Source organism: Ylistrum balloti, unplaced genomic scaffold, assembly GCF_031769215.1.
Source record: "Ylistrum balloti isolate Yb309-2 unplaced genomic scaffold, AGI_CSIRO_Ybal_v1 Utg371912, whole genome shotgun sequence".
In the NCBI taxonomy this organism is placed as follows: domain Eukaryota; kingdom Metazoa; phylum Mollusca; class Bivalvia; order Pectinida; family Pectinidae; genus Ylistrum; species Ylistrum balloti.
This window is the reverse complement of record NW_026782940.1, coordinates 62,769-82,647: the sequence shown is the minus strand read 5'-3', so window position 1 is coordinate 82,647 and position 19,879 is coordinate 62,769. Positions and strand designations below refer to the sequence as shown.

The following is a 19,879-nucleotide window of genomic DNA, read 5'->3' as shown; positions in this document are numbered from 1 at the left end:
AGTATCACCAGTAATATATCTGATTAAAATATAGCCAGTGGAGTTGAGAATATATCTGATTAAAATATAACCAGTGGATATGATAATATACCACATTATCTCATTAAAGTATCACCAGTAGTATATCTTATTAAAATATAACAAGTGAAGATGAGAATATATCTGATTAAAATACAACCAGTGGAGATTACAACAAATCTTATTAAAAGATAACAAGTGGAGATGAGAATATATCTGATTAAAATATAACCAGTGGAGATGATAAAAAACTTATTAAACTGTTGGTGCTTTTCCGTGAACGAGAAGTAATCAAATGAAACGTCCTGGCATGAAACTACAAACTACCTGATATGTATGTATTTGTGATATATGCATATGATAAAATATTGTAATTTGTGATGTAATACATTTAGATATCTATGAAATTTCTCTTCAAATGATACACAAACCAAATCATGATATAGACAGTTCAATATGATATAATGTGTGAAAAAAAGCATGGTTAGACGAAATGTATAAAGGGCTCAAAAGATGAACGCATATCTTTAATTTTGATAAGCTTAAACTCAATGGGAAATAGGTCATTATAATAACTGTATGATATTTAACATTTAAAAAACAACGAGAATATACATGTTAACAGAATCATAATCAAATTCATATTAAGTAAAACTGCAGCAAAATATGAATAAATTAAGACTGAGACGAAAACTCCTGATAAAGGGTAAGGATAGGTGCTCCGAAAGAGTAAGCGTTTTCTGTTTCACTTCGCTGTCTTTAACGTTTTGTCGGCTACATATACATGTGCTTCAGTATAATTAAAGACCAAAATAGAGACACTTCTAAATCATAAATAAAATTTCAATAAAGGAATTAATGAAAGTAATACAAGATTTGGAAGACAGGGATAGTGTAGATATTGAAGAACTAAATGAGAAGAAAACAGAGCTAGAAAATATTCGACTACATAAGATTAAGGGAAGTATTGTAAGATCAAGAGTAAAATGGTTAGAAGAAGGAGAAAAGCCTACAAAATATTTTTAACCTAGAGAGTAGAAACTTTACGTCTAAAGTTTTTTTATAAATTAGGAAAAGAAAATGGGGATATTGTTATAAATCAAACAGAGATTCTTGAAGAAGTTAAATTATTTTATGAAAAACTATATACAGCAGAGATTAACATAGATGATATTGATCTTGAGGAGTGTTTAGACAATTTTCAAGTTCCTAAATTGAATAGGTTAGAATCGAATAATTTAGAAGGTTATATAACACTTGACGAAGCCTCTTCGACATTGAGAAATATCAAGCATAATAAAAGCCCAGAATCTGATGGTTTCACTACTGAATTTTTAAAATGTTTTTGGAGACAACTTGGTGATTTTGTAGCTAGATCTATCAATTTTGGTTATGAATTAGGCCAACTTTCTATTGTTCAAAGACAGGGTGTCATTATTTGTATACCAAAAGATAATAAACCTAGACACTTCATCAAAAACTGACGCCCTATTTCTTATCAGCTTAGATCAGACAGGATTTTTGGCAGGTAGATATATAGGGGAAAATACTAGGCTCATTTATGACATAATGCACTATACTGAAGAAAATGACATACCTGGGATGTTACTTATGATAGATTTTGAAAAGGCATTTGACTCTGTCTCGTGAAAATTTATTGATGAAGTTTTCAAGTTTTTTAATTTTGGGAATAGCATTAGGAATTGGATTAAGGTTTTACATTGTAATGTTATTTCTGCTATAAACCAAGGAGGTAATCTTTCTCAATTTTTTAGTGTTAAAAGAGGCTGTCGTCAAGGCGACCGATCGCACCGTATATTTTTATTCTTTGTGCGGAAATATTAGCAATCCGGTTGAGAAATAACGAAAAAATTAAAGGGATAAATGTTAACAATTTTCCAATTATTTGTTCTCAATATGCAGATGATAGTTCGCTTATATTAGATGGATCAAAGGAATCAATTAATGAATCTATAAAAGAATTGAATGTTTTTTGCTAGAATATCTGGTCTAAAAATAAATCTGAATAAAACACAAGTGGTATGGATAGGGAGTAGGAAATACAGTAATGACATTTTATTGCCAGAAGTAAATCTTCAGTGGGGTGCAGAACAGTTTCAGCTCCTTGGTGTAGAATTTCATGTTGATTTACACAGAATACCTAAACTTAACTTTGATAAAAAAACTTGTTAAGCTAAATCTATCATCAGTTCATGGAAAAGAAGATCTATTTCACCTATAAGTAAAATACATATCAAAAAATCATTAATGATATCCCAATTCAACCACATGTTTAATTCATTACCTAATCCAAGTGAGAGTTTTATTCTTAAACTTAATAGTATCCTGTATGAATTCCTTTGGAATGGAAAGATAGATAAAATTAAGCGAGATGTTGTTGTTAAAAATTATAGAGAGGGAGGTCTTAATATGGTTCATTTATTGTCATTTATAGAATCTTTAAAATTAAATTGGATAAGGAGGCTTCTTCAAAAACAAGGAAAATGGCAGGAAATATTAAAAACATATATCAATACTGACCTTCTTTTTAACTGTGGTAGTAAATATATATCTGTATGTCAAAATAGAAGTACAAACTTGTTTTGGAAAGATGTTTTCAAAGCTTGGAGTAAACTTTCCTATAAAGAAGATCTTTTAAAGGAAAAGGAACCATCATTTTTAAAACAGCCGCTATGGTATACTGAGAGGTTAACTATAAACCGGAAGTGTGTTTTTTTTCCCTGAATGGTACAGACGTGGAATTACTATTTTTAATGACATGATAAAAAATTTCAACACTAATACTTTCTATATGCATGATGAATTTAATAACAAATACAATATAAATACGAATTTTGTTCAATATTATGGTATCTTATCAGCAATTAGAAGATATATAAATCAGAATAATATTGGGCATAATTTCAGAGCAGATTTAGAGTATCCAATTATGCCTCTTAATTTAGAAATCTTTTACAACAACACTAAAGGAGCTAGGGACTTTTATGTACTACTCTCTAAACAATAAGGTTATTCCAACAGGTAGGAAGAAATGGGGGAAAACATTTGATATTAGCGACGAAAAATGGGAAAAATACATAAAATTCCATTTCGAATAACTACAAATACAAAACTTCAATGGCTCCAAGTAAGAATTCTCCATCACACACTGACAACAAATGTATATCTATTCAAATCTAGCCTTTCAAATAACCCTTTATGTGTTTTTTGTAATCAAGATAGGGAAACAGTAGTGCATACACTGTGGGACTGTTCGATACTACAAAATTTCCTCTACAGCTTTGAAACATTATTGGATGCTTTAATTATCCCTTTTTCTTTTAACAAGGAATCTTTCCTCTTTGGCATAGTATCACAGTCAGAAACGAGTAATAGACTAGATAATGAAATTTTAATTATGATCAAGAATTATATTTACAAGACCAGATGCCTTCAAAATACTCTATCCGTAAAAGCCTTAATTAATACCATAAAAGTTCATTATTATGTTCAAAATTATATAGCATGTTGCAAAGGGGATCATTTTGTTAAAAAACTAGAAAAGGAATGGAAAAAATGGAACACCCTCCTAGAATTATAGATTAAAAATTATTAAAGGTTATTTTAGTTTGATTTCTGGTAAACACAATACAACCCCTATATCAGTTTCTTGATTTTTATTTCAAATTACTATATATATTAATATTTGCAAATAGATGAGTTACAGCGCAAAATCAGGATTTATTTATTAATATTTTCTTTTTTTTTTCATCCTTTCCTGTTTTTCTTTCTCTGCCAGTCTCCTCTGTTTTTCTTCTTTTCCTGTTTCTCTTAATAAGGTAATATATGTGTATTTTTTATCAATGTTGCAAGCTAGTGTACATGTGAGCTGTGTGATGTCTGAGTGAATATGATATGCTATGAATGTAATCAATACCATATATTGCTGAAAAGTCTAAATAAAAAACAAATATTACTGAGGTCATTTTATAAAGTCTGAGCAGCTATGATAGGGTTTTCATCTACAAAGCTAAATAGGGAGGTGTCATCTGCAAATAATTTCACACTAATATAGACGCAATCTGTGATTTCATTATTACAGTAAAAACTAAAATGGACCAAGAACTGGGCCCTTGCTAGCACAAGTTTAAATATGAAAGCGAAACCTTCATTTATTACTCTTTGCTTTCTGCCAGAGAGGGTAATCAGGAACCACTTCAGGGCATTTCCTTGTTCTCCATTGGTTTCGAATTTCTACAATAAACCTTCATGCCAGACCCGATCAAACGCTAAGCGTACATCACAGAAGATTAACCTCATTTTTTAAAAATGTTAATCTAAGCTACTGATAATTGATGGTATGGTAAATTGAAAGTAAAATCCTGGTTGATTTGTAGTTGATATCACAGTTTATGATGTGATTTTAAAGATTTCTAAACATTATTTTTTTCTATTATTTGATTATATTATGACGTAAGTTAAAATGATCTGTGGTTACACACTGTCTAAAGCATATGGTTACTCCGTCCTTAAATCACATGAGATATTTAAAGTCGGAATAACGCGTCTTATGCAATATTTTATCTTTCTCGATTTCAGTTATAATGATCTGGAGGGGAAAACAAAACATTACATCAAATATGAAAACCTATGTCGGCAATTAACATCCAACTTTACATCACACAGTTTCGATAATATCAATATCGTACGGTCGTCATAATGCTCCTATTTAGACGTACATCATTTCTTTACATGGTATGACTTTGGATCCTTTTGACGCTCATACATATACGTTCCGTTGTTGTTTACCGTGGTCTAATTATGGAACCTGACATTATTTACTTCGATAACTAATATTTATATAACAGGTAGATGAAACAGAAGACGATTACCCTCCCTTTTATTCATATTTTGTTTTACTTTCAATGATTATGATTCTATTGACAATTCCGTTGTTTATGAGCTGTTAACCGCATCGATGCCATACAAATCCAGTATCACTCATGAGTCCTGTCTTCATGAGTTAAAATACTCGAGCACTATTTGTGTGTGTACTACATTACATAAAGTGAATACTTTATTCCTTCTACTACGACTATATACAGGTACCTGTCTGTCAAACAAAAGTAAAGTGACCACATTTCACAGATAACAGATACATTGTTGAACTCCTTAGCTTAGTTTTGCCATGATATAAGATAACAGACGCATTTGTAATCCATGGTGATAACTACATTGGAATCAACAAGTATCTTAAGGCAAATTTTGACTGCGACATGCAGAATATATTTTTATGATATATTTTCGTTCCGTTCACTAGAAAACTGTAAAATGAAGTCATAAAGAATTAAAAAGCAAGGAGGAATCATTTACCATAAATAAAGATATGAAGTTTCAATTTGAAAGTTTCCCTATAGTTTCTATTTGTTTTCCTTTGCCGCTCAATCACGCTTTTTCGTATATGTGTGCAATATCCTCATTTCCTCTCTGTCTGAAAGTGGGAGATGTGTCGACGACGCTAGGCTCCATTTTTACCGCGTCTATAAACTCGTATTGACCATCTTATGAAACGAAAAATGTTATACCACAAGCGTTACAAATATACTATTAATGATTTTAAAAGATCGACTTACAAATATTACTTTCGATCACCAATTCCGATAAGTAGTATTGTATTTAACGATTGACCCATTGTCCACTCTGCGATCTTGAGTTACACACAGGTTAGATTTTAGTATGTACCCCTCTGAGAGCAAAACGAATTTTAGAACATTTTGCTGATAATTGTGATTTGATTTTTTTTAGAAAAGGAAATTAAAATCAGTATGCTGCTGCTTAAGATTTTTTACAGGCGTCAGAGAATGCGTTACACGGAATAATTTCATTTCCATATTACTCCTATTTTTTTCCGGAATAAGGAATTCTTAGTTATTTTCACATCAACCTTTTCTATGAAATATTTTGCTTATCATTAAAAGGCAATAGTACAATAAATGGATATTTAGAATAATATTGTGAAAATGCAACCACCAGATGGCTTAAGTCCTTTATGTGACCATCTTCTAGTATTTTACTTTTTTTAAATGTTTGAATAAAGAAAATTTGAAGTAAATTTTCAGAATAGACAATGTTATTGTAACACATTGGGAAGTTGTCTAAAATTAATGCGTCACACGCAGTCATCATGCTTAAATTGTGACACTACGCCCCCCCCCCCCCCCCCCACCCCCCCACCCCCCCCCCTCCCCCCACCCCCCACCCCCAAAAAAGTGTTTAAGTTCAAATCTGCTGATAACTTTATTTTCAGTTTGAGAAATGCATTAGAAACCAGAAAACGTTGAAATTAATGACGTTATTAACCGAATAGTGCCGTCAAAATTGTAGCTCATGAGCGAATCTACTTTTGGTCAAATATTAGAAGAGTACATCCTTAAGATATAGGTTTTTCTGCCATTGCAGAACCGAGAAGCCCATAATAGTGTTTGACTGAAAACGTCAGAATTAAAGCCCTACCTGTATCTCTCCTAAGTTCCTGTTCAATACTTGACAATGCTATGTTTGTCGTGGTTGTAGACCTTGGCGGAGTGTATCCGTTGCTCCTTGAATGAAGTCTTCTTGTTTGTACAACTATCACTATGATAAGCGCAAGAATGATAAGTCCACAACCAACGCCTATTCCAATTGCAGCTTCATAGCTCGTTAAATGTATAACTACAACAATAGATATAAATATGTTACTTTTCGTTATACAGGTTTGCCGAAAGTAATGTCTGAATTCTGATAACATTAGTTACAAAAACGGGAATTTGTCACTCTTACATATATTCCTCTACTTTATGTTCGTATTGAATAGTTCTATTCGAGCATTTGTCTTTTGTATAATGATGATATAAATACTTGATTGGTTTTGCATGCGTTTTTCTTGTTTTTTGAGATGATAAATATATCCCCGACGTTTTAAATTATGTGATTGCCAAGAAGTATTACTAGGATAAGATATGATTTTTCGACACGTTAAAAAGCAATACAAAACAACATAATTCTTATCGAGTACACTAATCAAACAGTTAAGTGGAAGTTGGTTTCATTGAAGTAGAATCTGCCTTGTCCTCGATTTTAATTATGATAGGTAAATACAAGATATTTTTTGTTATCTAAAGACTAATCATCTTGAATATTTTCTGAACGTGACATTTAATGAATTGGCAGCGTCTTTGTGACCTGTTTTGGTGCACTTTTTTATTAACTTATCCTCGTATGAAAACAAAAGGAAGTCAGTCAGTCACGAGAGGAATACAGTCCGAATTGGTATGTAAAAAGTGTGACTGTGTGACTGAGTACAGAGAAAAAAAACTATATTTAACCATGGAGGAAATATATGGAATACTAACTATCATATGGTATGTCACCTGGGTATCTTATTTCTTTACATATTGCTTTTAAGTCATCTGCTTTGGATTTACAATGTATATCAACATTTAGTTCTTTTGGTATGGTTTTATGATGTTTGGTTACTTTTTGAAAATATATTTAATTAAGGAATAAGTGTGGGTTGTGAAATACGAAAACACCACGAAATAAATTTTAAATGGCATTCCCATGCAGGATAGTTGAATGATTTTCAAGAATGCCATTTCTTCACGCTTTTAAAATGATTCCCAAATTTTGTCGAATTCGAATTCAAAGTTTACATCAAAATTAATCTTTTCGAACATCATTTCTTACAGTGATTTTTGTTAGTTAAGTAGTGTAAAAATTACCCTTGACATCACACCTGTCTCCAGTACGTCCGTCTACACAAGGCGCCAAACAACTCCCGGTAAGCTTGTCACAATTTCCATCCTGACAGAAGTCACACTTGTCTGCACAGCTGTTTCCATAGAAACCGGAAACACATTCTGGGACATAATTATAATCTTTAGTTGTAATCGAATCTGCATTTTGTCTGTGGCAAGTTAGAGAAAGTGATCACATATTCTCCTGAACACTTTTTAGCAGTGGACTATTACTGCAAGTGTCTCTATATTTATACTTGTTATGTACCGGGTGGTAATACGTGTATTTGTATCGCTAAACTTTGATTTTGTAGACATATCAAATAGAATTTATTTAATCCATGCATCTTACCGGTACACTGGCCGCTCTTCTGGTTACACTTTTGGTCCTTACAATGGTCTGGACATATCAAAGAACAGTTGACACCATAGAATTCTGCAGCACATTCTGATATTAAAACATAATGACATTTCTTAAATGAAGATAAAACATTTTCCATGCCTGATTTGTTTGTGCTAATGCAAATTCGTTTTGACTCATTAATCTTTTTATCATTATGATGCACGAAATAGCAATGTTTTATATGCATACAAGCACCTTTTTTTATTGTGTATCCTCACGGATCTCTTTGCAGTACTTCTTCACACAATATACGTCCTAGTAAACACTTTTGTATACAATATCAGCATTAACCAGTTCATCTCAGAAATAATCCTTTACCTGTACACAAACCATTCGTCTGGTTACATAGATTGTCTCTGCACTTCGACGGGCAACTCTTATCGCATTGGGTACCGTGGTAACCAGCTTCACATTCTGAAATGAAACACATCACTAAAATTGTTCCTCTTATCAGTAAGCAGAGTAAGCAAGAAAGAAACAATATTAGGTTTATATTATCATTCACGATTCCTAAGGGAGTGATAAAGGTCTACATAATTGTATCCAACACGAGACATGGCACACACTAAAGAAAGCATAGTTAATAATGGCAATGCAAACCTTTACTTACCTTTTCCGTACTTCGAAGTTTAGAGAATGTTGTTTGTAGATAACTGGCTCCGAAACTGAGCAGTGCGGTTATTGACAATAGTTGGTTTTACTAGTAGTCTTGTTGGACTAGAATACCGATACGTATCGCAGGTCTTATATAGTTTGTAAATGTCTCGAGCCGGTTGTAATTTCTTCGTTTGTACTAATTTTATATTAAATTTTCTTATATACACGGACAGAGATGATTTCACTATAAGCAATAAGTGGAATCTATGGTAGATAGATTTAAAAGGAATCCAACTTCAACACCGTCTTTTGAAAGCATTTGTTCTACAACAACATTTGCTTTTTTTGCATTCTGTACATAACCTTACTCCATACTAAACTGTCTTCTCTTGTTTTGAGAACTTACTTTTCCAAGAACGTGAATGGCGGTGCTAATATACGTTTGTGAACTATACTGAAGAGTATCCATGAAAAAGAATAAAGGGATGACGAAATAATCAAAATTTTGAGAATATCGCATTTCTTGGTAAGCTTTTCCAATAGACTATTGACATATGACATGGTAACAAACTGTGTTCCCGTCTTGGCTAACTTATTTTTGTTTTCCGTCATACTGATACACCCTAAACTACCATTACTACCATTATTTATACCATAAAAGATTTACAATGGTAACATGCCGTTGATTAGGTGTATATTATTTCACGTCACCACGATGTTATATGTGGATTAGATATCATTTGTTTGTTCTTCTAAATCTGTTCACCGATTAATTACAAGATGTTCCATACTGTCGTTCAAATCATACTTAATTATCACATCACGAAAATGGGCGCTAACAACGATACATACCAGTACAGAACCCGTTTCCTTGGATACAGTCATTGTCCTTACAGTTCCCCGTACACATCTGGTCACAAACACTGCCATATACTCCTTGAACGCATGCTGAAAATTAAAATCAGGTTAAACCTTGTGACATACTGTAAATACATGATGTTATGATAGTGGATTAAAATGTTCAAAATACATACATATTCAAGGATAACATTTAAGCACCATATATTACAAATAAACAAATTCAATTGAAGAAACAGGCATTATTCACAAGTTGGTTTTTTCAAATTGTTTTAATTTTAGTGCTCTTTCAAGTGTATCAGATATGAGATAAGAAATATAAAGAACTTACGTATGTCAACCACGAACTATTTAATAGAAATACAATATGTATGTGACATCACAAATTACCTGTACAAAATCCGTTGGTTTTGATACATGTATTGTCCTTACAGTTACTTGGACACGTTTGACTACAAGTACTGCCATGGAATCCAGTAATGCAATCTGAAACTATAGTGGTTATATTGATAATGACTACATTAATCTAAAACATTTTAATACAATATTTAGTTTCATCTTTTCAAAGTTAGCAGACTATTAATTAAAACATGTCAAATGTAACAATTCAACAAAATAAAAATCCACGCAGTCATGAGAGTTATGCATACTAGATAGTACCAAACACGTCAAACAGCGAAATATAATATTCCCCATGAAATCAATATAGCGATCTTTCCGACTATTTATTGCCAGTGTAGTGATATTTTGTATTATTATTTGTTTCAATGTAATGTGGTTTTAAAATAGTAGTCAACAAAAACCAGCAAACTGTACATATGAGCTGCCTTTGACTGCTGGCTACCTACCACTTTTTGCAGAACGGATTGAGAGCTTTCGACCGATAAAAATATCATGGCCAAACAAGTTACTTCAAGCATAGATGTGGAACTCCAAAAAACAAGAAATATACCAAAAAGATACTAATATTATTAAAATGTATTACATACCATAAATTAACGAGGATTATATCGATTACAAAAATGTACGAAAATAAATCAAAATATATCGGGAAATTAGCAACTTTCAAATAATGCTTAAATTCTTCCTCACAATCTTGAAAATGTCGACGGAGTATTGAGTCTTTAGCTCAATTGTTGGCATTCATGGATACTGAGAAATGGAAAATGTAATAAAGGGAACGTTGACGTTGTGTCCCTAAGTGTGGCAGAAACAGTACCCTATCTAGCTATTAAGTTGCATGGTGATAGAGGTTAATAAAATGTGATGACTAGATTATAATGTATTACAATAGTGAATACCTAGTTAATAGTTTCTTACAATTGGAAAATTTTTGTGTATACGATGCTAGTAAGTGAGCCTTGTGGCCGCTCTATTATGAACTTAAATTTGTAGTTTTGGGGACGTAATGTATCTGAGAACGACTAGGATTTACATGGCGAATTTGATCTAGAATGAATAGAAAGGCGAAGACTACGCTTATCATTCAATAACACCTGATCTTATTCTCCTAACTAATGTAAAAGCGTGTGCGTGAAAATCATTTGTCCACATATTACTTCCCACTTAACAAACTGAATTCCTTTTACAAGTTTATTACCTTCACGTTTTGTTTTAGTACCCCGTATATTTTTTCCTGTAACTGACATTAATTATTGATATCCCAAGGCTTGGGATGATCTACGTACCTCTACACGTTCCATTTCCCTGATTGCTTACGTTACAGTGATCGGGACATACAGTCTTGTATCCATATAAATGTTGTATATATAACTACTTATCATTTCTTCATACTTGAAGACATTTGAAATCTTCTTCAATGTAATGACATTTTATGTAGTAATGACTACGTGCCAATTAACGTTGAACTTCCTTTATTACATATAACGTATATTTACATCAACCTGATAATATCATGCCCAAATTTCAAACAAAATATTGAGTTTATACACATCTACGAAACTATTCCCTTATTCGGCATCCCCCGGTAATTTCCGTTGTAACTAAGCGTTTATCATATCCACATATATTCCGAGTTTCAATTACATGTCATAAGAAATATAAAATGCAACATCATATCTTTTGTTTGGTGTTGTTGATTTTTTTTTTTCGGACCAGCAAGCCTCACTTGTCCTCAAAAATAAGTTAACCATCATATAATGGAAAGATCGATTTATTTTTTTACTTGCTGCTTGCTGAATACTCATTACAATACACAGGTTGGTGATTGTCACGAACGCAGGTACATCTAATTGTTGTTATGAATGGTGAGTGAATTAGTCACGTGTGCGTGTGTGTGTGCGGGTGAAGAAGGACGGGTAGTGCATGGACTGGACAGGTGAGACTAGTGGCCATTGTTGGCAGAGCTGTTTATGATTATTTTCCCGGCCATAATTCGTGTGTGATGAAGTCCGGATATCTGACTGGGGTAAGTATTCTTTTTATCTTTCATAAATTGTTGTTTTAGTTGGCTATTTCGTCCCATATTTTAATTGTCCCTACTGCCGGTCAACCAATCTATCTATCGATGCGTGTCCACTCGAGCGAAACTATTTGCTGTTATAGTTTACAAGTGTATTGGTTTTAAATGTCATAATTAACAGTATTAGGTAATAAGGATTTATGTAGTATTATAGTAAAATAGTGTGGTGATATGTACAAGTACTTTAGTTGCCTTTAAGTGTATATTTCGCTTAGTAACGTGATTTTTTTCCGAGAAGTTTATCTATTGATGTCCCGAGTAGTAGTTGTATTTACCTGTGCTAGGGTTGAGTGCGCGCAGGTGTAAAAAGTACGGAAGCCACTCAGTAGCATATGTGGTTGCGGTGATAGGTGCGTTTTAATATTATAAGAAGAAAATGGTCACGCATCCTAGAATTTAATACGTTTGTAGGGTATATGTACAATTTGGTTTAGTATTTGTAAAAGGAAGTAGAATTGATGGTAAATTATTTAGTTAGTTAAGGAATGTCTTAGTTGGATTAATGTATGGATGTCCATGAGTGTTTATGATATTTTGTTCATATTTATTATAGCTTCACACGATGGGCAGACAACCAAGTTAGGCTACCCAAAAACCTGCAAAGACTGCAACAGACTGGTATGCAACGGGGCCCGCCAGCATTGCAACAGCAACTACCAGGGGTACGGTCAGCTACCAGGACGTGCAGACAAGACGTCAGGCGGGCTATGCAGGCAGTGTTGATGTTGGGGATCCTGGTCTGAGAGGGATCAGTGATGCTGATAGGCATATGCTATTCTGTTTATTGTGTTAGCTGTGGGCTGTGAGACAGATTTTAGAACAAAATATTGGGATGCCGTACAAATTATATGAATATAAAATGAAGACGCAAAACATGGAATATGTTTTTATTGAAACGTAATGCTAATCCTCTATATATAAAAAAATCAATTTTTCATTCGATACAAAACTGTCGCTAAATAGCGTTCTGTGTAAGATATATATGTCCGGAACATTAAATAAATCCTTGTACACAGGTAGGAGTGTTACATATGGTGAAAGGAAATATATTATGGTCATGAGACGATATGAACGAGTTCAACACCTAAGGCAATATTAATAAGAAGAATGAAAGAATGTTCATGATTTCCTTCCTGGGGTTTGATTTAATGATCGGACGTAAATTCGCAACAATTCACGTATTCTCTTCCATTCCAGACCACTGCAGCCTATCTATATCAGCAATAAATCCTTAATTTCAAATACACAAATGTAATATGCCATAAGTTTAATATGTAATTACTAAGTTGGCAAGTGGACACTCTGCTCAGCCGTTTGTTTTATCCTTATATATGAAAGATACATGACGTTTGAAAACCTACACTTAAGTAGAAATCATTAAATTGTAATGTCTTTTTAGAAATAAAAAAAAAATTGCAATACAAGACCTCTAATTTAAAAATGCCTAACTATAGGACTCAGTTTTTTCATTTTTTGTTTGTTTAGTTTTTGTTCTTGTTTGATCTTTTTTGTTGTTCCTGGTTGATCTAGTTCTTTTTGAATGTCCATGTACATGGGATTACTTCTTCAAGTAGGTAGCGTATGAATAATAATCGGTTATCTAATTATGTTGAGTCAGGTATGCGGTACACCTGTCTTTGCCAGGGACAGTCATAGACTATTTTTCAACGACGTAATGAATTGACATTCTAAACAATTCATCAATGTAAAACTGTTATACACCTAATTAGACGACAGTGAAGCCAATTTTCCAATGTGTTTGGTCCAACACAATGACATATTTACCGAATCTGCATACTTAAGGTAAATGTTTATCGGGTTGGGTCCATCACCGAGATCAAAAATGTTGGACTACTGACTGATATAATACACCTGACAGTCTGGATGTATGTACAATGACGACAATAAAAAAGTAAATGTTTGCATTTACGTGAGTGTCAGTTACAATATAATAAATGGTAGCCAACATTAAACATTTTCATTAAAGAATTCCTATACAAGTTGAAACTTTGCATGGTATGTCAAATGTCACTGGTCTGCACTTCCCGGATGTCTTCACAACATAGTAGGACAAGGAAATTCCGTATGGTAAGATAAAAATAATGGTAGTAGAGCTCAGGTTTGACAGAAATATAACAGAGGCTAGAAAATATGGCTATGGATTGAATAATAAACCGACATTCTTGTAAAAGATTGAAAGGCTAAGCTGTACACAGTTACTTCTAATGATATACAAAGCGAAGAAATAATCGATTCTTCTTAAATTATTCTTGAAAATATATTTGACTACGGTAGGATTCCTTATATAGATGTCCATTCTCGTAGCCGAATTTCAGTTTGACATATTATTACCATATACGTACCTCCACAGTCTCCGGTATATTGGTCACATACCCCATCCTTACAGTTGCCAGGGCATGTATTGTTACAGTAGCTTCCATAGTTTCCGATCACACAAGCTGAATCAACGTTTATTACAATGTAATAAGCATTTTCACTCACATTTCGAAACAAAAAGATGTATAATCAATTTGCGTGTTATATCAGGTATGAAGTTTTAGAATGTCGACTCTGATCATCAAGTTCATTTCTCAATCGTAAAAAAGGTGCAACAACGTATAAGCATTTCAAAAACTGAATTTGATGGTGTATAAATCCTTACGTGAGTAATACTCCTTCTAGTAAATAGAAATGGGACTATTTTCTGAGTTACAGGTACATGTATTCAGACAATTTCTGTAATAACAATGAAAGTCAAATGAATTCAATGTCCAATGATAAAGGACACAGTACTTACATGCGCAAACGCCAGTCTCCACATCGCATATTTTCCCGAAACAATAATCAAAACATCCTACACATTCAGTTCCGCTTTTGAAAAATCCTTCTGCACAATCTAAAAATGATTTGATATTTTGTCAGGAGTAGCATACACCAGGTTTTCTATAAAGATACGACTGTACATATCAGAACCCCAGAGAATCGTTCAAAATAACGAAGTAAGCACTATAAATAGTTGTACAGGTACTTCAGGGGATTTTATACATCTTTACATAAACATGTAATGAAACCAAAACACTGTAAAACAAATAAATGTTGATGTCGAGGTAGGAATTATATAAATGTCTGCATTTCGGTCTGACTTACCAAACGTTACATTATGATTGACACTCATGAATAACGTGTCATATTTAAAATTCATATTTTTCTATTTCTAGTTTTTTCTTCAACGAAAAACTTCCTTTTCGAGCATAAGACTGCTGCTCAGCAAAATGTACGAAGTTGTTCAGATATTAAAATCCATTTTCTAGAATTTCTGCTGTAAATATAGAGAAATATGTTTAACCCAAAAGTGCATGTTGGTAGTGGTATGAATAACCATGATAAGCTTTCAGGATTGATACCATTCATGCATAACAAAGATTATTTTCAATAATATATATCACCAGAGAGATAGAGAGGGAGACTTTAAAACGCGAGATTTGTTTTGTACTGACTTTGAAAATAAGTAACAGTTATTAGTAACAGTTACGATCTCTGACTGGAGAATCTATTTCTATAGCAAGACTAATCAGTATCATATTGCTAACGTAGTCTGAATTTGCTTTTACGTTCGTGCAATCAACGAAGGAAAGATTTGTTGACATTATAAAAACATTAAATGTTACCTTTATTGCTTAAACAACATGGCTATCGATCAAGTGCTATACATCCCTGTTTATCTAAAGTACAAGAAACAGTGAAGTTCGTCCTTGTATCAAAATCCTGTGTAGAATTATTTACATTCCTTCTAGAAATACTTGAAATCTTAGCCCGCCTAGTATAGACATACAAGTATTGTATGTACTGTTGTGATCCTGTACAGTACAAAAGTTCAACTGTCTACCACAAAACACCAAATTTTCCATTATTAATTAGATGACATGAACTACATTGATTCCTTTATTTATTGATAATTATTTTCAGACATAATTTTACATTCTAATGATTTTAGCGAATCCAAACAAACTAATTCCACACGTAAGATTAAAACGACACATTATGACCCTTAGCCTATTACCGCTACATATTATGGAAATTATATAATGTTATATTCTTTGGATTTAGACTCGAATGTTTAGACCAAAATAACTATCTTGAAGTTCCCAAACAATAGAATGACTCCAGTGGATGTACGTCATCTACATATCCATTAATGTTTCTGGTGTTAAATGGGGGTAATTAAATTCTTCATCACCTGTCATTGCCAGGGACAGTCATAGATTATTTTTCAACGACGTAATGAATTGACATTCTAAACAATTCATCAATGTAAAATTGTTATACACCTAATTAAACGACAGTGAAGCCAAATTTCCAATGTGCTTTGTCCAACTCAATGAATTTTTTACCGAATCTGCATACTTAGGGTAAATGTTTATCGGGTTGGGTCCATCACCGAGATAAAAAGGTTGGACTACTGACTGATATAATACACCTGACAGTCTGGATGTATGTACAATGACGACAATAAAAAAGTAAATGTTTGCATTTACGTTAGTGTCCGTTACAATATAATAAACGGTAGCCATCATTAAACATTTTCATTGAAGAATTCCTATACAAGTTGAAACTTTGCATGGTATGTCAAATGTCAGTGGTCTGCACTTCCCGGATGTCTTCACAACATAGTAGGACTAATAGAATCTTCCCCTACAATGAGGGTGTGATAGAGAAATCTCCAACCCGAGGGGTGATTTTTTTTGTTGTTGTCTAACCCGAGGCTCTGCTAGAAAACAAGAAAATCACCCCGAGGGATGGAGATTTCTCTGTCACATCCTCTGAGGGTAGAGAATAATTATTTTTCTCCAACCCCATAATTCCCGCCACGACGTAAAAAAAAAAAAAAAGAAAAAATCCCACGGTAGTGTCTGAATGGCGCATTAATATCACCATTCACGTTTCATGACGTCACTGTTTGAATGTAAATCATTACGCAACATAATATAGATCGTAAAAAAAGCAATGATATTTATTAATTATATATTTACAATATAGTATTTCTGATATTATATATCAATAGATCGATCAACATATGCTATATATACCACATTCATATATAAACAGTCGTTTTTCTCCCTGTCACTTCGAAGCGTACTTTGCAGGTCGTGATCAGTGTAGCCGACCGCGACCGGTGCACATGGCGGGGAATTTCGAGTCTTTCCTCGCCAGGTAGATGCGTGACATATTCACACTAGCAAAACAACAAGTAGAAATTTAGTCCGAAGAATTATTCGTCACTATCGCTGTCGTAAATAACGCGAGGCCGTCGACGTGTCTAATTTATTTCAGGAGCCTGTGGCACGGTGGTGGTGGGAAACATGTGGTTGTGGATTTGAATGTTAAAGTTTCCTCCACTAATTGTGGATCCATAGAATATGGACCGTGTAACATCAGTTGGATCAGAACACATGGATATGCTGTTGTGTTGTTGTGTTTGGGAATTATTTTTCTTTTGCGAAGAGGTTAGTGTTTTGAAATCTCTCAGTCTCAGCCATTTTGATTTTTGACCAGAGGATCGCGGGAGTTGTCTCCCTTTGTACAAAAGAGAAATAGTCACTAGAGCGAGGTCACCGAGTGCAGTCATGTGGGATAGATTTATCCTCCATGGTTGTTCCACATGGGACATGTCTATCCTACATAGGCAGAGGTGGGAGAAAAGGATATTCCGTATGGTAAGATAACAGATATGAAAATACTGGTAGTAGAGCTCAGGTTTGACAGAAATATAACAGAGGCTAGAGAATACAGCACGTTGAATTCATGAAAGAGCGTGTAGATATTGCTAGGGCAATATGACTATGATTTGGATAATAAATCGATATTTTTGTAAAAGATTGAAAGGCTAAGCTGTACTCAGTTACTTCTGATGATATACAAAGCGAAGAACAAATCGATTCTTCTTAAATTAGTCTTGAAAATTTATTTGACTACGATAGGATTCCTTATATAGATGTCCATTCTCGTAGCCGAATTTCAGTTTGACATATTATTACCATATACGTACCTTCACATTCTGCTGTATATTGGTTACATACCCCATCCTTACAGGTGTCAGGGCATGTCTTGTCACAGTACCTTCCATATTTCCCTTTCACACAAGCTGAATCAACGTTTATTACAATGTAATAAGCATTTTCACTCACATTTCGAAACAAAAAGATGTATAATCAATTTGCGTGTTATATCAGGTATGTAGATTTAGAATGTCGACTCTGATCATCAAATTTACTTCTCAATCGTAGAAAGGTGCAACAACGTATAAGCATTTCAAACACTGATTTGATGGTGTATAAATCCTTACGTGAGTAATACTCCTTCTAGTAAATAGAAATGGGTTTTTTTCTGTGTTACAGGTACATGTATTCAGACAATTTCAATCCTGACAATGAAAGTCAAATGAATTCAATTTGCAAATAGAAATGACACAGTACTTACATGCGCAAACGCCAGTCTCCACATCGCATATTTTCCCGAAACAATTATAAAAACAGCCTACACACACAGTTCCGCTTTTGAAAAATCCTTCTGCACAATCTAAAAATGGTTTGATATTTTGTCAGGAGTAGCATACACCAAGTTTACTATAAAGATACGACTGTACATATCAGAACCCCAGAGAATAGTTTAAAACGACAAAGTAAGCACTATCAATAGTTGTACAAGTACTTCAGAGGATTTTATACATCTTTACATTTACTTTTAATGAAACCAAAACACTGTAAAACAAATTAATGTTGATGTCGAGGTAGGAATTATATAAATGTCTGCATTTCGGTCTGACTTACCAAACGTTACATTATATTTGACACTCATGAATAACGTGTCATATTTAAAATTCATATTTGTCTATTTTCATTTTTTTCTTCAACAAAAAACTTCCTTTTCGAGCATTAGACTGCTACCCAGCACAATGTACGAAGTTGTTCAGATATTAAAATCCATTTTCTAGAATTTCTGTTGTAAATACAGAGAAATATGTCTAACCCAAAAGTGCATGTTGATAGTGGTATGAATAACCATGATAAACTCTCAGGATTGATACCATTTATGCATAACAAAGATTATTTTCAATAATATATATCACCAGAGAGATAGAGAGAGAGACTTTAAAACGCGAGATTTGTTTTGTACTGACTTTGAAAATAAGTAACAGCTATTGGTAACAGTAACGTTCTCTAACTGGAGAATCTATTTCTATAGCAAGACTAATCAGTATCATATTGCTAACGTAGTCTGAATTTGCTTTTACGTTCGTGCAATCACCGAAGGAAAGATTTGTTGACATTATAAAAACATTAAACGTTACCTCTATTGCTTAAACAACATGGCTATCGATCAAGTGCTATACATCCCTGTTTATCTAAAATACAGGAAACAGTGAAGTTCGTCCTTGTACCAAAATCCTGTGTAGAATTATTTACTTTCCTTCTAGAAATACTTGAAATCTTAGCCCGCCTAGTATAGACATACAAGTATTGTATGTATTGTTGTGATCCTGTACAGTGCAAACGTTCAACTGTCTACCACAAAACACCAAATTTTCCATTATTAATTAGGTGACATGAACTACATTGATTCCTTTATTTATTGATAATTATTTTCAGACATAATTTTACATTCTAATGATTTTAGCGAATCCAAACAAACTAATTCCACACGTAAGATTAAAACGACACATTATGACCCTTAGCCTATTACCGCTAC

General features: G+C 33.3%; 1 protein-coding gene across 1 annotated transcript in view; it reads right to left on the bottom strand.

Moving 5' to 3' along the window:
- Positions 1–19,879, bottom strand: part of LOC132563907 (multiple epidermal growth factor-like domains protein 11) — a 54,831-nt gene that overhangs the window by 15,454 nt on the left and 19,498 nt on the right. The window contains exons 7-11 of the mRNA XM_060228667.1: positions 9,646–9,741; positions 8,515–8,610; positions 8,146–8,241; positions 7,779–7,916; positions 6,532–6,729 (exon numbers count right to left, since the gene is read on the bottom strand). Coding sequence (XP_060084650.1) covers positions 6,532–6,729; positions 7,779–7,916; positions 8,146–8,241; positions 8,515–8,610; positions 9,646–9,741 — 624 coding nt within the window. The remainder of the gene's footprint in view (positions 1–6,531; positions 6,730–7,778; positions 7,917–8,145; positions 8,242–8,514; positions 8,611–9,645; positions 9,742–19,879) is intronic.